Here is a 15,236-nt window from a genome sequence, read left to right on the forward strand (position 1 = left end):
CCACGAAAAAACACTGTATTTGTTTAATAAAGAGCAGCCACTATCTGAATGACAGAGCAAACGACAGAGACACAAGGCACTAACATTCCAGAGTAAGAACACTTTTATTCAAACGCACGGGAAGGCCAGGACCACACGGCTTCATCATCCAAGAGACACTCGGCAGCTTCTCCTGTGTTCTCTTCAGAGAACACACACTGCTGGAGCACACACTCAGGGGACAGAGCACATTAGTGTAAACCATTTCTTGTGATTTCCAACCCGTGTGTTATACTTTATAGCTTCCATTAAGTAACAAATACTAACTTCGGGTTTACTTGCCTAACAACGTAAGTCAGAGATAACTTTAAAAAGGAAAGAACATGCAACACTAAATGGTCTCTCCAGGTGGCTATGGGAGCAGGACAGCAAGGGTGACACCCACGGACGTGCCAAACAGACCTCAGGACAGGTCACACAGCATATGACAGAAATACAACAAGACGGTCACAGAACTGTTCAGATGGTATTTGAGCTATCTATATATAAAGATACACATTATGAAAAAATGCATTTGGAACATTTCACAAACGTATATAAGATACCTGTTCTCCTAATTACCTGTGAATGCAAAACCCTGAGCTGAGAATAAAGATAGATCTGTACGGTACCACAGCCTGAAACCGGCCTCTCCTCTATTCCAGACAGTTGGATAACTCGCGGCGGTTCAGAGCCAAAAACGCCACTCAGCTGAGTCCGCGGGTGTTCAAGGGAAAGTCACTTCTCAGTGCACAACAAGATCACCTTGAATGTGAGAATGCTAAAAACTAAAAGCATAATATATGGAAACAGAAGCAGCTTCTGGCCGCTTCCCGCCCTTCCTGCCAGACCATGCACCTCCCCACAGGAAGGCAGAGGGGAGCGCACGTCTTCATGCGTCTTGTTTCACAGAGAAATTATGCGGGGAAACCAGGAGAGAGGACCACCGGCCTGCGCCAGGGGCCTGGAAGGCAGCTCCCTGTGCCTGGCGGGCCTAGCCCGCCCTCCCAGCCCTGCTTCCTTCCTTCCTTCCTTCTTTTCCCTTTTCTGACTCCAACCCACCAATCAGCCACCCAGGAGCTGGTGACAGCAGGGAGGAAGCAACTGTCAACCTCTGGCCGACCCCAGGGCTCAGCTGCACTGGACGGGATGGGCCAGGCCAAAGGGAGAAGAGGAGACAGTTCAGGAGATGCCGACAGGGCTGACCTGCTGGCGTCAGCCAAACAGGAGAGTCTGGAGTCAAGAGAGGAAACTGGACTTTCAAGCCGAGACCAGCACTGGGCCTTCTCTGTGGGGCGGGAGGAGAAACCCTCCAACTCTGACCCCAACCCCGAGCACACACTGGTAAGAGGCTGTGGCTGAACTGACTTGGGGTGGAGAGAAAAACCCCCAAGCTCAGGCCCAGACGGCCGACCTGCTGCTAACCCCGAACTCTTCAGGTCGCTTCAGCGTTGGCATGAACGAGAATGCAGACTCAGTGTTTTTTTCTAGCACTGAGGTTTCTCTCACGCAGAATGCAGAGTCCGGCACCAAACCCCGCAGCGGCTCCGGCCAGGGCACGGGGGTCTGGGTCTCATTCTCTGTAGGTCTGCTCTGGCTCTGCCTGGAGGCACCGAAGTCCTGTGACGGCAACACCACTCTCCCCGCCAGCTCTGAAGAAGAGCGGAGAGCACAGCTCAGTGACTTCTCTTCTCTTGTGGGAAAAAGGTGTACTTGGTAGGGTTAAACTCTTCCCAGATACGCTCAAATTCTTCCAGAAAAAGCCTCACATACTCTTCATCCTCCAGAATCAAAACGTTTTCTCGATTGTTCTGGATGGCTTGCGTGGTCCAGTTGAGAGAGCCGGTGATCAGCACCTTCCTGTCCACGACTGCAAACTTGTGATGCATGTAGCCCAGGTCCTGGTCATGCCGAACCTGAATACCTGCAAAAAGGGCAAGTCAGCCTTCACCCCGCCTCCCCACTGCCCCTCATTCAGGCGTCTGAGCTCCTCCTCACGTGTGGGCCCCGTCTAGCAGCTACTCATTTTGCTCTCTGTTTCCAATTTGGTGGGAAAGAGGAAGCCTGTCATGCTGGGACGGGTGGTGGCGGCTGAGCCCCACGGTGGCTGGCCACAACCAGCTCACAGGGGAATGCAGTGGGAATGCGGAGTATCCAGCAGGAGGGGCACACGGTCCGGAGGGGTGGGACGGCAGCAGGGGCCTGGTAGACGTGGAAACGCTGCTCTCTTCACATGGCTCCATCTGCCAACCCGCCTCCAGCCCCGGATCTGGGTGAGGCTCACCCGCAGCCTCCGGGGTGCAGAGAACCAGCACAGCCCTTCAGAGGTCCTGTTCCGGGAGGAGCTGGTCATTAACCCAGACACAGGCCATCAGAGCAAAAATCACTCCCTGGGTTTCCCTGCCCCCAAGCTCCCACTGCTGCCCAGGACTGGAGCACCCCTGTAAGCACCCCCAGGCCGGGATGCACACATCCCTCTGTAAGCGGGGGGACCGGCCAAGGGAGCAGCGCAGGAGCCAGCGGATCCGGCCAGTGAGCTCCCAGCTGCACCAGCCTCTGACCCCCGAGGCAGAAAGAGCCCCACCTGATGTAGAGACGAATTACTCTCATTCACCTCGCCTTGTTTCCTTCAGCAAAGACCTCGTGATCCTTGCCTTCTGTTTTACTGTTTGTCTCTCTTCCCCACTGTTTTCAAACTCCCCGGGGGCAGGACCCGGTCTGTCCGTCCACCAGGCATCAACCCGGGAAGAAGGTCTGCCTCGCTGCTTATCAGCAAACGAGCCCGTTAGAAATGTGACTTGAGAGAAGAGTTGAACATAGCTGCTCTGCAACAGGGTTGCCAGACTTAGCAAACAAAACTACAGGACGTCCAGATTAAACTGAGATTTCAGATGAGCAACAAATCATTTTTGAAGGTATGTCCCAGGCAATTTAGTCCCAAGACTAAAAATAACTCGTTGCTTACCTGAAGTTCAAATTCACCTGGGCGTCCTGTATTTTGCCCAGCAATGCTGCCGTGAAAGTTGCGCCGCCTCATCCCCGGGGACCCCGGCGCCCCTTCTGCTCAGCCCATAACCAGCCGCCCACCGGCAGATGCCATCAGCTCTCCCTTCAAGACAGACCTTAAATCCGACCATTCCCGACCACCTCCAACACTACCGCAAGGCTCTGCCATCCACCACCCACTCCTGCCCCAAAGCCCATGCTCGTCAGAGCGGCCTGGACAACCTCTATGAGGCCTCTGTCCCTTCTGCCCTGCTGACCAACCTTTAAGGGCTTCCCATCTCACAGAACAGGGTCCAACACCCCTGCATGAAGCCAACCCCACTCACCCGTGTGCCCTCTGAGCCTGCGTGCCTTACACACCTGCATGCCCTCCGCACCTGTGTGTCTTATACACCCGTGTGCCCTCCACGCCTGTGCCTTACACCCCCCTGTGACCTCCGTGCCTGTGACTTACACGCCCATGTGCCTCCACGCCTGTGCCTTACACCCCCCTGTGCCCCCCACACCTATGTAACTTACACACCCATGTGCCCTCCACGCCTGTGCGCCTTACACACCCGTGTGCCCTCCGCACCTGCACCTTACACACCAGTGTGCCCTCCACGCCTGTGTGCCTTACACACCCGTGTGCCCTCCACGCCTGTGTGACTTACACACCCGTGTGCCCTCCACGCCTGTGTGACTTCCATGCTTGTGTGCCCTCTGGCCTCTCCTCATTACTACTTCCACCTTCGGCCACAGGGGATTTCTTGCAGTTCCTCAAACACATGAAGTTACACTTGTACTTGCTGTTTCTCAAATGAGAAGACTCCTCCTCCAGATGTCCCCGACGTCCCTAAGCTCTGCCTTCATGTGACGCCTCTGAGCAGCTGTCCCGGGCCACCCCACGCCTCCCACCCTGCTTTATTCCATTTCCTGACCCTTCTTACTACCTTAACAGTCACGCTTCAGCCAGCTTCCCAGGTCACAGGTGAACTGGGACTCACTGCCCACCGTGCCCGGCGCCTGGACCCGTCCCAGTGATTGCCGGCACACAGATGTTATCTGCTGAGCAGACGAATGATGAACACGGGCTGGGGCGCCATCAGAGGGGAATCAAGCCTTAGATGGGGTCTGGTCGCAGTGCCCTTTCCAAACCTGAGATTCTATGATTCTCTAAAAGCTAACTAACGTGGCCCATGCCTCCCAAGTGTCCCCATTAAAAGGACCAACAGAGTCAGGACAACTCACGACTGCCTGGAGAGTGGAAATGAACATCCTCAATATCTAAACTACTTTCCAACTCTGCCCACAGGGAGGCACCAGGTACCAGATGACTGAGGTGCGTCCCCACGTGGAGAGCCCGAGCCCAGCTCCGGCATGCTGTGTCCTCCCAGCTCAGAAGAGGCCCGTGCTCACGGGCGCGGAACAGAGTGGGCTGGGACCGCCCCACGGCCAGGGCAGGGCTCACGGGCGCGGCCGCCAGAATCCACAGGTCAAACAGAGGCTCGTGCAGGAATGACCTTCCTGGGTGCCCGAGTGATGGAGAGAGACAAAGGTCAGGCTCGGTGCGCCTGACATGACAAATGCGAGGGACAGAGCTCCCAGGATGCACAGTGACACTGAGGGGAAGGATGAGACAAAGAATGCACAGTAGGACGAGGCTCTGAATTCAGAATGTCTCTAAAATTATTCCTATTCCCGGCTCATCTGTCCCCCACTCCAGTGAGGGAGGCAGGCCAGTCTCCCCTTCGTTCTGCAGCTGGAGAAACAAACTGACTACGCACCAACTAAACATTTTAGCTCCACTTCTGAGTATATTATTTGTATTCATTTCAGAAGCCCCAGCATGACATTTACTAGTGGGTTTAAGATGAAATGGCTTTTCCTGTGTTACTCCTTCAGGCCTGGAGTAGCCCAAGCACTGCCTTCTGAGCACGTGGCCCTGTGAGCACCATCACCGAGACTCTCAGGCCCTCTGACAGCCTGACACCGGGGCCTGAAGATGTGTTTGCAGCCTCCGCCCTCGATTTCCTGAGCGCTGTCGGATAAGCCATCCTCATTTCAGGCTGCAAGAGTCAAACCTCAGCCAGCTAAGCCACACCCCGTGCTCTACCCAGGCACACACTTTCCCCACTGGGTCCCAAGGCCAATGCAGGTCATGGGAACGCAGGGAATCGCAGGGGCTCCATCCACTTCCCGCGTGTCCCTGGGCAGGCCCCGGCCTCTCGAAATCCCCAAGGCCGTCCTCCACTAGCTGGAACACAGCCTGCTCACTCCCTGGGGCTCACACTCAGATACAGGGTGTGTATAAGCCCCCTCTGCACAGAACCGCACCGACCGAGTAAGGGCTCTTTATAGACAGCCCTGGAGGTTCTCGGGGGAAAACTATCCTGACCTTACAAGGCCGCCACGGGAAATAAATGGGGTTTCACCTGTCCTCACACCCCTGCCCCCAAGTACCCACCTTTGACACTCTCCCCTCTGCCTACGATCCGGGGGGTCTTATCATCCTCCAGGCCTGGGGCCTGAGGCCCCTCCCCACAGAGCTCCTCCGACCTAAGCCCCAGGCCTGGGATGCCCGCCTCGCGGCCCCGGCCTACCTGCCTTGCGGAGCAGGCCGATCTGCGAGCCGTTGAGGGCCATGTAGTCACAGTCGGTGATGACGCGCACCCGCACCCCGCGCTGGTGCAGCAGCTGCACGGCGCGGCCCAGCTGCGGGCTGGAGAAGGCGAAGAGGCAGAGCTCCAGGCTGCTGCGGGCGGCCAGCAGGGCGCACAGCAGGCGGCTCAGCGAGCTCTCGCCGTGGGGCAGGCTGCACGGGCAGCCCGCGGGGGCCCCCGCCGGCCCGGCGCCCGGCGCCTGCAGCAGCGCCTCGGTGCAGGTCACCTGCGACGGGAAGAAGAGCACCTCACGCCGCGGCCGCCGCCTCCCGGCCCGCAGCCAGCGCAGCACCCAGGGCAGCGCCTCCAGGGCCAGCGCGAGGCCCACGGCCGCCACGGCCGCCACCTGCCAGCGTAACCGCCCCATGCCCGCCGCCCGCCGAGGCCGCCGCTGGCCCACCGCGCTGCGCGCCGCCGCCACGCGGCGCCCACCGCGCTGCGCTCCACGTGCGCCCAGCGCGTGGCCACCCGCCGCGCCTGCGCGCCCGCAGGCCACGTGTGCCCACCGGCTCGCCACCCACCGCCCCTGCGCGCCCGCCAGGCACCGCTGCGGACGCTGGCAGACCTGCTGAGTGCCTGCCGGGACTCCCCACGCCGCCGGCTGCCCGCCAAGGCCAGAAACTTCCGTCTGCGCCCACCACCGCGTCACCACCCGCTGCCCACAAAGCCTGCAATAGCCCAGGTCCTCCTCCCTTCGGAGGCGACAGCAGCACGGACCTCTCGGTTCACGCCGTCCCCTTTGCACTGGGGCAGCAGGGCTGGGAGAGGGTCTGAAAACACACGGGGAATGTCAGTTAACCCGTTGCTGATGGCAGCATTTGAACCCAAAGTGCTGGAAGCAGTGGTGTGATGGGGACAGGCCCCAAGTCCAGCGTTAGGCCCCTTCTGTTTCTTCTGACCCTCCCGATATAATGTTTCGTTATTTGAAGGCACCTATTCTGCTTTAACCATAAACAGAGTGGGGAAGAAGGCGGCCATGGTCTTGACTTAGCAAGCACTGGGCCCACTGTATCACTTGGGAGGGGCTGTTACTTTTCACTGGGAGAAAAAAGAGAAGAAAGGGTAAGAATTTTTCGTATTGCCTCTTCCCTGAATCCTAATCAGGAATTTTCAGGGCTAAATCGAAGTCTTTCTGTGGCCTTTAACTGGAAGTGACAGTCTCCTCTACCGTCTCCTTGTAACCAGCTGACGGTCTCCATGACTTACATCTTTAAAAAACAGAACCCCTGAGGAGGAAAAGAAGGAACGGACCTAAGTAACTGGAAAACTGTGTTTTGACTGGAAACTATAGGCTAAACATGAACTGCACATAAACACTGTCGTCTGGTTAGTACGTTTATTTCCCAAGGGGGGAACGGGTTAACAATCTGAAGCTGCTGTACACGTGCACTAGGGTGGAACAAATTAGTAACTGGCTGGCAGGTAGCGGGAGCCGGGGTTCTCTCTGTTGAGCAGAGGAGTTGGAGATAAGCAAGGGGGAGGCTACAATGATCCCTGTGGTCCTGCACTGGAGTCAGAGACACCAGTGTGAACTCATGTTTAGCTTAATATGTATATTAATAGACATAAAATGTCAGTTTTGACATACATATAGCACCTACTTCAGTCCCCTGGGAGGCCCAGAAGCAATGACACCCAGCAGCAATGAGCACACCTAGCTCCCAGATCTTGGTTTCTAAATACCACTCTCCAACAAAAGGAACCAGGGCTCCTTGGAGACGTGACTGATTCCAGGACTGGGCGGGGGAGATAGAAGATGAGCTTGAGGCAGCTTGTAGTACCGGAAGGTAAGGAAGTGCTCAAAAAAGCAAAAGGATGGCAGCATGTGCAAAGGACACGGAAGCCAACCTGAAGGAACCCCCAATGGCCAAAACTGCAAAAGTTTGAGGAACAAAATAAATAATGAGTTATTGGATTATAACCTAAGTATACAATAAACAGACGTGAGTCTATACTGATATACATAATTGACTAAATAGAGAGAAGACACGTCTTCCTTACAGAAGAATTCCAGATAATATATGGAGATACTCCCCCTACAGGAGGTAGAACTAAATCTCCCTGCCCCTGTGAGGGTGGCTAGACTTAGTGACCACAGTAGGGAAAGCAGAAAGATAAGCTTTACGTGGAGAGAACTGGTAAACACTGCCTTACCCAAGTGATAATGTCACCAAAGATGCCATGTGAGTATCCCCCAACATGTACCCCCCAACATGAAGTGATGAGAAGGGCGCTTCACCCCGTGTGGTATTCTTTCCCAAAGCTCAAAACCCCAGTTCAAGCATGAGGGAAAAAATATCAGAAACCCAGTTGGAGGACATGCTATCACATTCCACAGTATTTTTCAAGACTGCCAAGGTCATGAGAAAAAGGGAACAGCTTAGAAACCATCACAGGCCAGAGGAGACTGGGGAGACAGGACAACTAAATGCAGTGTGGTGCCCTGGACTGGATTCTGGAATAGGAAGATGACATTGGTGGGAAAACTGGTGGAATCCAAATAAAGTCTGGAGTTTAACTAATAGTAGTGTCCCAGTGTCAGTATCTTTGCTGTGACAAAGGTATGATAGTAATGTAAGATGCTAACAGTAAGGGAAACTGGTGAAGGGTATATGGGAACTCTGTGTGCTATCTTTGAAACTTTTTGGTAAATCTAAAATTATTCCAAATTAAAAGTTTATTAAAAATGTTAAACATACACCTTCCATAGGATCCAGCTGTCCCGCTCCTAGGTGTAACCCAAGAGAAATGAAAGCAGATGTCCACAGAAAGACTTGTACACAGTGTTCATAGCAGGTTTATTTATAATAACCCAATCCTGGAAATGACACAAATGTCCATTAACAAATAAATAGATAAAAAAACTTTTGCACAGCTATACAATGGAATACTATTTAGCAATAACAAGAAACAAACTACTGATATATACTACAACATGGATGAACTTTAAGTATACTGAGTGAAAAAAGCCAGACAAAAAGAGTACATACTGTATAATTCAATTTATATAAAATTCTAGAAAATGCAAACTATAGTGACAGAAAGCAGATCAGTGGTTGCCTAGAGATGGGAGGAAGGGCAGGAGGGATTACAAAGAGACATGAGTGATGGATATGTTTTTTACCTTGATGGTGGTGATGGTTTCATGGGCATATACATGTGTTAAAACTTGTCAAATTGTATGGTTTAAATAAGTATAATTTACTGTATGTCAGTTATACTTCAGCAAAATTAAAAAAAAATAGAGCCCCTCAGTTTAATTCTGGCTCCCCATTTCCTAGCTGCTGCGTGACCTAGGGCAAATTGCTTCATCTCTTTGAGCTTCACTCTCTTCGTCTAAAATGATAATAAAGAGTGAGAAGAGGCACTTCCTGTTATGGCAGTGTCACGAGGTGGTCGATTCCTCTCTGCAAGAACAAACAGAAAACTGGGGGAATGGTCACGAACACCCACATCGGGACGCTGTCAACCCACCAAAGGCCGCCAAGAATGTGAGAAGCGCCGGTTGTGAAAGACCGCTGGAGCGTGAGTAGGAGCAGCAGGATTCTGCGGCCTATTGACTGCGGCCACTCCCATTCCTTCACTCCTCAGCTTGGTTGGCAAAAGTGATAGTCTTACCAATGTGGACTGGCTGCAAAAACCTACAGCTTTGATGGCTGAAACTGGTGGGTTCAGTTGGGAATGAATGAGGAAAACCAGCCTTACTAGCCCGAGCTTCCAGTCCAAGTTGGGGTGAGCAGCAGATCAGCCATAAATGTGACGGAGGGATTCTGGATGTGAGAAAACCATAGAAGAGATGAAGTATGCCCTCCACACATCTCGGGCTAACTGGGGAGCTACGCATGAAGGGAAGAGACCCAGGAGAGCCCAAGAAAGAGTGAAAGCCAAGGAAGGCTTGAAAAGGTTCCCCAGCTCACAAACAGATTGGTCAGCGGAGGGTGGGAGTCCTACAGGCTCAAAGGTTTTGGTTACAACCTCTGCCCAAATCATTGGCTGATTATTACATTAGGAAGACACAGGGGTGACCCCTAAGAATAAATAAAAACAAGAATTTTTTAAAAAACTGAGCAGACACACCAGTGGCTGCACACTGCAGAATAGATTCTTCAGTTTAAGTCCAGGCAAGTTTCCAAAGACCAACAGGCTCAGAAAAATAAAATAGAATCCAGAGTTGCTACACTCGCTTATCTAAAATGTCCAGTTTTCAACCAAAGTTTACTAGACATGCAAAGAAACAGGAAAGTGTGACCCAGATACAGAGAAAGCAGCAGCCAATAGAAACTGACTTTGAGTGGACCCAGATGTTGGATTTAATAGAAAAAGACTTCAAAGCAACTCTTATAAATATGTTCAAAAAATTAAAGGAAAATATAATGACATTGAATCCACAGAGACTCTCAATAGAGAAATAGAAATTATTTTTAAAGGTCTATGCAAACTGTCAATGTAGGTTCATCAGTTGCAACAAATGTACCACTCTGGCAGGGGATGTTGATAATGGAAGAGGCTATGCATGTGTTGGGGTGAGTGGTATATGGGAAATCTCTGTACTTTCCCCTCAATTTTGCTGTGAACCCAAAACTGCTCTAAAAAATAAAGTCTTGGGGCCGGCCTGGTGGTGCAAGCGGTTAAGTGCACATGCTTCACTGCAGCGGCCCGGGGTTCACAGGCTCGGATCCCGGGCGCGCACCGACGCACCACTTGTTAAGCCATGCTGTGGCGGCATCCCATATAAAGTAGAGGAAGATGGGCACAGATGTTAGCCCAGGGCCAGTCTTCCTCAGCAAAAAGAGGAGGATTGGTATTGGATGTTAGCTCAGGGCTGGTCCTCCTCACAAAAAAAATAAATAAATAAAAATAAAGTCTTAAAAAAAAGTCTATGCAAACCATATATCAGATAAGACGTCAATTTCCAAAATATATAAGGAACTCCTACAACTCAGTAGCAAAAAAAGAACAACTCAATTTAAAAATGGGCTAAAGATTTGAATAAACATTTCTCCAAAGAAGACATACGATTGGCCAACAGATATATGAAAAGATGCTCAATGTCGCTGATTATTAGGGAAATACAAATCAAAACCACAGTATCACCTCACACCCATTAGGATGCCTATTATCAAAAAAACGAAAGACAGCAAGTGTTGGCAAGGATATGGAGAGATTGGAACCCTTGGGCACTGTTGGTGGGAATCCAAATGGTGCAGCTGCTATGAAAAACAGTACAGAGTTTCCTCAAAAAAAATTAAAATAGAACTACCATATGATCCAGCAATCTCACTTCTGGGTATTTATGCAAAAGAACTGAAATCAGGATCTTGAAGAGATATTAGCACTCCAATGTTCAGTGGAACCCTATTCACAATAGCCAAGATGTGGAAACAACCTAAATATCCATCGACAAATGATTGGATAAAGAAAATGTGGTGATATATACACACAAGGGAATATTATTCAGCCTTAAAAAAGAAGGAAGTCCTGCAATATGCAATAACATGGATGAAGCTTGAGGACATTATGCTAAGTGAAATAAGGAACTCATAGACAAGGACAAATATTGCATGACTCCACTTAAATGACGTGTCCAAAATAGTCAAACTTACAGAATCAGAGCGGTGGTTGGCAGGGGCTTGGGGGAAGGGAAAATGTAGTTGCTAATCAATGAGCATAAAGTCTCAATTATGCAAGATGAGTGAGTGCTAGAGGTCTGCTGTACAACATTGTCCCTATAATTAACTATACTGTATTGTACACGTAAATATGTGTTAACAGGGTAAATCTCGTGTTCTTACCACGATAAAATAAAATTTCAAAAGTAAGTCTAAATGGAAATTCTGGAGTTGAAAAGGAAAATTACAGAAATGAATTCACTAGAGAGACTGTACGGCAGCTTTAAGATGGCAGAAGAAAGAATCAGTGACCTTCAAGACAGATGAATGGAAATTATTCAATCTGAAGAACAGAGGAAAAAATAAACAGATCAGAGATGTGTAGGAGAATGTCAAGAATCTCAACAGACAGGTAATGGGAGTCCCAGAAAGAGAAGAGAAAAGAGCAGAAAAATATCTGAAGAAATAATGGTTGAAAATTTCCCCAATTTTATGAAAAACCTGCAGATTCAAGAAGCTCAACAAACTTGAGCTTCAAGTAGTATAAACACAAGTAGTGTGCTTGCTCAAGGAGTATAAACACAAAGAGAACAACACCTTATTGAAAGCAAAAGAGGGGCCGGCCCCGTGGCTTGGCGGTTAAGTGCGTGCGCTCCGCTGCTGGCGGCCCGGGGTTCGGATCCCGGGATCGCACCAACGCACCGCTTCTCTGGCCATGCTGAGGCCGCGTCCCACGTACAGCAACTGGAAGGATGTGCAGCTATGACAGACAACTATCTACTGGGGCATTGGGGGAAAAATAAATAAATAAAATCTTTAAAAAAAAAAAAAGAAAGAAAGCAAAAGAGAAAAGCAGCCCATGTACAGGGGAAGAACAGCAATAATACAAAGCAATTCACATTTGGTTAGTCGTCAGAAACAATGGAGGACGGAATGCAGTGGAATGACGTGCTCAAAGTGCTGAAAGAAAAAATGTGTCCACCAAGAATTCTAAAGCAGTGAAACTATGCTTCACAAATGAAGGCTAAATAAAGACATTCTCAAACAAAAACTGAGAGATTTTGTTGATAGCAGACCTGCCCTACCAAAATACCAAAGGAGCTCCTTCAGGCTACAAGGCACCGGACGGGAGCTGAGAGCCACAGGAACAAATGGTGGAACCGGAGATGGTAAATATGTGGATAAATGTAAAAAACTGGGATTTGTGTGTTTTCTTTTCTTCTCCTAGTTTCTTTATAATACAGAAAATAATTTAATAAATAATTATAACACTTTATTTTGGGGTTAACATATATAGATGTAATACATGCGATAACAATAGCACAAACCTGGGAGGAGGAAACAGCGCTGTATTGGAGTGAAGTTGCTATATTTGCCTGAATTAAGTCAGTATTAACCTGAAGTAGATTGTGATAAATTAAAGATGCATATTGTAATCCTTGCAGCAGCCACTAAAAACACTTTTTACAAATATCTTTAAAAATCAGAAATTAAAATGATGTACCAAAAAATCTTCATTCAATGGAGGCCAGCCCAGTGGCGCAGCGGTTAAGTGCGTGTGCTCTGCTGCGGGGGCCCGGGGTTCGTAGGTTCGGATCTCGGGCGAGCACCAACGCACCGCTTGTCAAGCCATGCTGTGGCGGCGTCCCACATAAAGCAGAGGAAGATGGGCACGGATGTTGGCTCACGGTCGGTCTTCCTCAGCAGAAAGAGGAGGATTGGCATCGGATGTTAGCTCAGGGCTAATCTGCCTTGCAAAAAAAAAGAGAGGAGGATTGGCATCAGATGGTAGCTCAGGGCTGATCTTCCTCACACAAACACGAAAATATTCATTCAACAAAAAATGAAGACATAAAAAAGAAACAGGAACAAAAAGACATGGGACAGGGCCGGCCCCGTGGCTTAGCGGTTAAGTGCGTGCGCTTCGCTGCCGGCGGCCGGGGTTCGGGTCCCGGGTGCGCACCGAGGCACCACTCCAGCCATGCTGAGGCCGCGTCCCACATACAGCAACTAGAAGGATGTGCAGCTATGACAGACAACTATGTACTGGGGCTTTGGGGGAAAAATAAATAAATAAAATCTTTAAAAAAAAAAAAAAAAAAGACATGGGACACCTTGTGAATATAATTATGCCACTGAACTGTACACTTAAAAATAGTTTAAATGGCAAATTTCATGTTATATATATTACCACAAAAAAACAATTTTTAAAGTCTTAAATATTTTCTATATGTATGTCATATAGAAAGATATAGACATATAGAAAATGGACATGAGACATATAGAAAATAGAAATAGTAGATATAAATCTAACCACATCTATAATTACGTTAAATGCAGATAGGCTAAGAACTCCAAATCAAAAAGACGACATTGTCAGGCAGGATAAAAGGCAAGATCAAATATATGCTCTCTACAAGAGAGACATTTTAGATTCAAAGACACAAATAGATTGAAAGTAAGAGGATGGAAAAAGATATACCATGTAAACAGCAACCATAAGAGAGCGGACTTGCCATATTGATATCAAATAAAATAGGCTTTAGGACAAAGAACAGTATTTAAAATAAAAAGTTAAGAAATTAAGTTTGGCAGCAGTTAAAAAGAGATGTTAAATGCCACTAGTATTTAATGGTACATTCTTAAGAATTACAAATGGAGGAATTTAGGAAAGATGCTTAGGTAATTGCCCAATAATCTGAACAAATGCTCCAGATTGTCTGTTCTTGGAAGAGCGTAAGTGTCTTTAATATAATAACAAGAAGCCCTTGACTGCCTTCAAACGTAAAGGGAAGGCTCCTGGCCTGGAGCGTCTTCTCTCTCCTACTCAGTGTGAAAAGCTACAAAAGCACAAAACCAGACTCGGTCACCAAGGCAGCAGCCTAGCTAGGTCTGGGGTGAGTGCAGATTCAGCTGTCTCCAATGTCTTCTGTGCCCTCCCCTCCAATAGGAATCAGTCTTCAAGAACTGCACCTTTCTCATGGGGAAAGCTGACAGCTGTGCAGAAAAACTAGTCAGCGTATGGCCCTGCCTGTCCATTCTTGTCAATAAACACTTCATTATGCATTGGACTTTAGATCACGCATTCCCGTGAAGTGAATGCTGAGCTCGCGTTTATGCTGGGCTCCCACTTACCAAGTGGAGTCAGTTACCAGGCTGGCAGACAACTAGCAAGATCCTCATGTGAACAGAACAGTTTTCCCAGGGCATGTCATGCCTAGAAAAGCAGACACATTTATATCCAAAGATGAGGGGCACAAGGGACACTCACCTCTTCCTTTCCTTTGCCCTTGACCTGTGTGAGCTGAGGGTCCCCTTCTGCTCTGAGTAGATGACCGAAAAACACAGCTGGTGGTTTAAGGGTTCCACTGCCACCCAGGGCCGCTTCCAGCCATCTTCCTCTCAGATAAATGCACCTTTAAATACCTTTAAGAGATGAGCTATTTCCAAAAGTTGAACAAAATCCCAAGCACACAGTTGTAGACACTCAACAGACGTCTGTCTTTGGAATAAATGAGTGTTATCTTCTTTCCACCGTCAACGCCAAACACTAACTTTGGGAAAACTGTCCGAGATCACTAAAGCAGCTTAAATTTCCATAGCACAGAGAACTGGCCACTCACTGGTGTCGGGTTTTTTTTAACTTTGTTAAAATACACATGACATAAAATTTGCCAACTTGGGGCTAGCCTGGTGTAGTGGTTAAGTTCGCATGCTCTGCTTCGGCAGCCTGGGGTTCGCAAGTTCGGATCCCGGGCGTGGACATGTGCACCGCTTACCAAGCCATGCTGTGGTGGCCTCCCATATAAAAAGTAGAGGAAGATTGTCACAGATGTTAAAATTCAGGGCCTATCTTCCTCACCACAAAAAAAATTGCCATCTTAACCATTTTTAAGTGTACAGTTCAGTGGTCTTAAATACAATCACATTGTTATACAGCCATCACCACCATCCATCCCCA

At 49.1% G+C, this 15,236-nt stretch overlaps 1 protein-coding gene across 1 annotated transcript; it reads right to left on the reverse strand.

Moving 5' to 3' along the window:
* Nucleotides 1-6,033, reverse strand: PLD6 (phospholipase D family member 6). The gene is made up of 2 exons (XM_004433401.3): nucleotides 5,607-6,033; nucleotides 1-1,942 (listed from the first exon to the last, which is right to left on the reverse strand). Exons 1-2 carry the CDS (start codon nucleotides 6,031-6,033, stop codon nucleotides 1,695-1,697), a joined length of 675 nt encoding a protein of 224 aa, XP_004433458.2. The 3' UTR covers nucleotides 1-1,694.
* Nucleotides 6,034-15,236: the final 9,203 nt, after the last annotated feature.

The sequence above is a fragment of the Ceratotherium simum genome, chromosome 16, assembly GCF_057802395.1.
Source record: "Ceratotherium simum simum isolate JZ-2026a chromosome 16, ASM5780239v1, whole genome shotgun sequence".
Lineage (NCBI taxonomy): Eukaryota > Metazoa > Chordata > Mammalia > Perissodactyla > Rhinocerotidae > Ceratotherium > Ceratotherium simum.